Source organism: Vicia villosa, linkage group LG1 (genome assembly GCF_029867415.1).
Source record: "Vicia villosa cultivar HV-30 ecotype Madison, WI linkage group LG1, Vvil1.0, whole genome shotgun sequence".
NCBI classification, from domain to species: Eukaryota; Viridiplantae; Streptophyta; class Magnoliopsida; order Fabales; family Fabaceae; genus Vicia; species Vicia villosa.
In genome coordinates, this window is record NC_081180.1 from 175,026,932 (window position 1) to 175,032,501 (window position 5,570).

At 33.0% G+C, this 5,570-nt stretch overlaps 1 protein-coding gene and 1 pseudogene across 1 annotated transcript; both read left to right on the forward strand.

Moving 5' to 3' along the window:
• The first annotated feature begins 266 nt into the window (after window positions 1-266).
• On the forward strand, window positions 267-1,604 carry LOC131659838 (uncharacterized). The gene is made up of 3 exons (XM_058928964.1): window positions 267-415; window positions 542-994; window positions 1,136-1,604. The coding sequence occupies exons 1-3, from the start codon at window positions 267-269 to the stop codon at window positions 1,602-1,604; spliced, it is 1,071 nt and encodes a 356-aa protein (XP_058784947.1).
• Window positions 1,605-2,149: 545 nt separating this feature from the next.
• On the forward strand, window positions 2,150-4,474 carry LOC131659844 (protein FAR1-RELATED SEQUENCE 11-like; annotated as a pseudogene).
• The last annotated feature ends 1,096 nt before the right edge of the window (window positions 4,475-5,570 follow it).

The following is a 5,570-nucleotide window of genomic DNA, read 5'->3' on the forward strand; positions in this document are numbered from 1 at the left end:
CGAAAGTTTCAAATTATAAAGGACCGAGTAAATCAAATAAGTACCTTGTGTTAGAACTATTATATTATCACATGAATTCAAGAAAATTTCAAATTCTCTTTTTTATAAGTTATCTGGGAAAGAGGTTATGATCAAATCCGTCCTACAGGCAATTCTGGCTTATATCATGAGTATCTATTTAATTCCAGATGGGGTGGTGAAGGATATTGAAAAAATGATTAATTCGTTCTGGTGGGGGTGGTAGCAATAACAAAGGTATCAGGTGGATGACTTGGGAAAGATTGACGACGTTGAAAAAGGAAGGAGGGATGGGTTTTAGAGATCTTAAGGCGTTCGATAGAGCGATGATTGCAAAGCAAGGATGGAAGTTAGTATCCAAACCAAATTCTCTGGTGGCCAAGGTATTTAAGGCTAGGTATTTTCCCCATTCATCTTTTGTTGATGCAAACATAGGGCATAATCCAAGTTTTGTTTGGCGGAGTTTATGGACGGCAAAGGATGTGTTAAAGGTGGGCTGTAGGTGAAGCATTGGTGATGGTAGTGGTATCAAGGTTATGCAAGAACCGTGGCTTCAGGATAAGGAGTTGAGGTGGGTAAATGGTCCACAAACGCAAGAAGTGTATGATCTTAGAGTGAAAGACCCATTGCTTCCAAATTCAAAGCAGTGGGATATTAGTAAGGTGCGTAGTACTTTAGATCATCTCGGGGCTGGTCTTATTCTTAAAGTTTCGTTGATGGAAGATGTTGTGCAGGTTATGTTGATTTGGCAAGAAGAGACGAACGGAGAGTATAGTGTGAAGTCGGGGTATAGGGTGTGGCGTAAGATGCAAAGTAGTAGTGGCAAGAACGGTGTGGAAGGAAATTGGAATGCCCTTTGGAACATAATTGCACCTCCTAGAGCTAAACAATTATTATGGAGGATTTGTAGGGGCTGCCTACCAACGCGTTCAAACCTGCAAAAACATCACGTCCAATGCTCGTCACTTTGTCCTTGGTGCGAGTTTGAAGATGAGGATGAATGTCATGTATTTTTTGGATGTGTTTCTACATCTCACAGTTGGCGGGCAGCAGGCTAGTTTTCTATAATTGAATCCCGATTCCACGATGCTAAATCTCTCATTCTTGATGTGTGTAGTCGAGAGGATAATAGAGATGCAGGTAGATTTGCCGTGATGTTATATAATCTTTGGAGGAGTAGGAATAAGGTGGTTTGGCAGGACACTCGAGAGGATGCTTCTAGCATTGGGGTACAAGCTTTTCATAACTGGCAGGATTGGTTTCTAGCTAAAGAAGACAATAATAGTGTTACGGGTACTACGATTATGGATAGTTGGATTCTGCCGTTGTACGGTCAGGGGAAGTGTAATGTCGATGCGGGTTTCAATAATATTTGTGGTACCACAAACCGGGGTTGGTGTTTCAGGGATCATTTAGGGAGATTCCAAACTGCAGGTGTGGCGTGGAATGTGGGGTTCTTATCGGTCATGGAGGCTGAAGCCATGGCTTTCAAGGAAGCGATCCAGAAGGCTATCTTTCTTCAGTTATCACACGTTGTCTTTGAGAGTGATTGCCAAAGTGTAGTCCATGCTGTTTACTCTAAATAGTTAGGAAACTCTGAATTTAGTGTTATTATTAAAATTAGGGCAATGCTATCCAGTGCTCCAGGGGCACTGGTTAAGGAGCATTAAATGTAGTATAGACCCACTTATTTGTTTAGAAAAAAGAGATTATTAATGAAAGAAAAAATTGAAACGTTACATATTATTAAAGAAAAAATTATGAAAGAGAAGATTACGCGCTTTGCTTCGTACACGCTCACACTTTTATCTTTTCATTTCCTGATCCATATACCTTATTACTACCACTACTAATGTTTCTTTCCTTTTCACTGTTGCATGCTATAACTTTAGATCCATGAAGCACTGTCACAGGTACATGTTTTTCTATACTTAACTAATTTAGTTTCTTTTCTTATATGTAGTATAGACCCACTTATTTGTTTGCTTTTAATATCATATCCATCTCTATGTGTTTGGTTTGGTGGATTATGATTTTTTTTGGTAGAATTGTATATTTATTCTTCACTACTTACATTCAATTTTTATACTTTATTTTTATAATATTATTTTTTATTTGTAGATAATAAACAATGGATGCTATTAATAGAATGAATTTTAATTTGAATGAATATCCAATAGAAGAAATTTTTGTAGAGAGTGGTCATTTAGAAACAATCGTTGACCATGTTGAGCATAATATCATGGATAAAGACATGTTAGAAGTTGAAAAAATTGGAACTTTGGAGAATGAAAATCTTATAACTTCAAGTAGGAATGTTGTGATAAATAATTTTTCAGAAGAAGTTGATATAGATGGAGTTTCTGATGAGACAAATATGGTTCCTTTTATTGGTCAAATTTTTCTCAGTGAAGAGGAAGCATTTTCTTTTTACAAGAGATATGCATATCATCATGGGTTCTCAATTCGAAAAGGTAGATTCATAAAACAAAAGGATGGAATTATTAGCCGGCGTGATTTTTTTTGTCATCGTGAAGGTAGAGTTTCTTCGATGTGTGAATGTAAAGCTCATTTACGAATTAAACTACAAAAATCTCAAGATATATTTCCAAGTGAGTGGCGAGTTACAACATTTGTTGTTGAACATAATCATGGTTTACTAACCCAATCAGAGGTGCGATTCTTACCATCTTATCGAACTATATCAGAAAATGATTATGATCGCATTTTCTTATTAAAAGAAGGTGGGCTTTCTGTTAGACAAATAATGTGTGTCTTAGAGTTAGAGAATAATGTGAAGCATGAATATCTTCCATTTATTGAAAAGGACATTCGCAATCTTTTTTTGAAAGCCAATAAAAAAGTTGAAGGAAGTGATGCTATCGATCTTCTAAAGTATTGTGAGAATGCAAAAAAGAGTTGCTCCAAGTTTCAATATGCTTATACACTTGATCAAGAAAAAAAGGCTAGAGCACATTTTTTGGTCCCTTACTTCTTGTTTTGATTGGTATAAAAAATATGGAGATGTTGTTGTATTTGATACTACATACAAGGTAAATTCTTATGAAATGCCGTTTGGGATTTTTGTGGGTATGAATAGCCATGGAAAGACTATACTTTTTGGATGTGCACTTTTACGGAATGAAACAGTGTCTGCATTTCGTTGGTTAATGAAAGTAATTATTGATTTTTTTCTATTTAGTTTTAGTATTTGACCCATTTAATTTAATTTTTTTATTTGAAACTTTTTTATAGACTTTTATAGCTTTAATGAAGAAGCCACCGAGGACTATATTAACTGACCAAGATCCGTGGATGAAAGAAGCAATATCGAAGGAAATGTCAACAACAAAACATAGTTTTTGTATATGGCCCATAACTTTTAAGTTTAGTTTTTGGTTTAATGCTATACTTCAAGATAAATATGCACAATGGTGTTATGATTTTTATGGATTGTATAAGTTGGAGACATGTGACGAATTTGAACATCAATGGCCAAAAGTTGTTGCTAAGTATAACTTGCAGACAAATAAACATGTGAAAGGATTGTATGAGATTAGAAACTATTGGACACTCGCTTATCTTCGTGAATATTTCTTTGGTGGAATGACAACCACAGGAAGATCAGAGAGTATTAACGCATTCATTAAAAGATTCATCAATTCTCACACAAGTTTAACTGACTTTGCAAAGCAGGTATGACTTATTTTCAAGTATATTAGTACTAAATGTTTTTAAAACTTTGTATAAAAATATTTAAATTAATTTCAGGTTGATATAGCAATTGATGATTTTAAGCAAAAAGAAGAATACGATATAATGTTAGAAAAGTGCAAAGGGTCAAATATGAAGTTGATGTCACCGTTATAAGAACAAGCTTATAGCGTTCTCACATGTTTTTCTTTTCAAAAGTTTCAAGATGAGTTTGAAAGGTCCATCAAATATTCAATTCATCATAAAAATGGTAATGTGTTGGTGTTGCAATATTATAAAGATGATAATACTAGGAAACATCAAGTCTTTTGGGATGGTAAGATAGTTGCATGTAGTTGCAAACTATTTGAATTTTGGGGGATATTGTGTCGCCACATTCTTAGTATTTTCTTCATAAAGATTGTTATGAAATTCCACCTTACTACTTTCCATCACGGTGGCGGCTTCAAGAATCACATGAAGATGATGAAGTAGTTGAGGATCAAATAATAGATAGCAACAATGAAGCTGAATCACAATAGGTTGTTCATTGTCCTCCAATTTCCAAGACAAAAGGCCGCCTAAACGAAGACGCATTAAAGGTGAAAAAGAGTTATCTCACAACATGAATTCTTGTCGATAATGCAAAGGTGAAGGACATAACATTGTTACATGTCCCCTAAAAGAAAAAGAGAAGACAAGCAAGAAAAAGAAAAGTTGCGAAGATGCAAATTTAAATCCAATTCTACTTTCAAAAGTTTAGGTACAAATTTCTTATTAAATAAAATTTCTAATTTTAATAAGATTAGATATATTTATTACTAACTAAAATTAATTTTTATGTTTATATATATCTTTAACAGGAATATTCGATGATATATTATGGATGGATAGAAAATGAAGTTTGTGGCACAATTATGAAGATTTAATTATATTTTGTTTAAGTTTTTTTTTTTTTTTTGGAATTTATCAAAATATTTGAATATTTGTATTTGTTATTTAAATTGAATATAATTTTTTACTTGAGTTTTTTTAGGTATTATTTATTTTTATGCATATTTTCTTTTATTTATTGATTATGAGGTTTTCTATATTTTGTGTAGTTTATATTGTTTTCAGTTTTTATGGTAATTATATATTGTTTCCCGTTTTTCAATTCATGCCATATATATAGTATACAAAACAAGTTCCAGATTTTCAATTTAAAAGCGCGTGTACATTGTGTTATAGTAAAGAGATCTGAATGCAATGAGAGAAAAAGTGAATAATAAAATTTTACTTTTTTCAAAACAAAGTAAATAGAGGAAGACCAATTTAATAGACTAATTGAATGCTCCTTATCCGGTGCTCTTGGGGAACTGGTTAGCATGACCCTTAAAATTATTAAGAATTTGTTGCTCTTGTATCCGAACTTTGAGGTAAAGTTTATTAAGTGCCAAGCGAATTCGGTTGTCCATTTGTTAACAAAGGCGTCCAATTCTTGGTCTAGGCGTAGTATCCTTAATTTGATACCTCCTTGTATTGAAACTTGTTTATTGAATGAAAGTCGTTAAGTTGTTTTCTGTAAAAAAAATAAACGTTTGTTATTCCTAGTTATTTAATACCTCAAATGGCTAGTTGAAGCCAAACACTTTGATAAGACAAAGAGCTTGTTGAATTTAAAATCTTTAAGATAATGATCATAAAGCTATATTTAAAGAATGATACAAAACACCTATTTATACATTTGGCAAAGCTCTAACCTAAAAGGAAACAATTCCAGAACAAAAAAAAAGGTTCAAAATGCATCATAAAGCTATATATTGTCTTATGAATTCCATCATATCCAAAGAGTTCAATCAAATAATAAAAAACACATG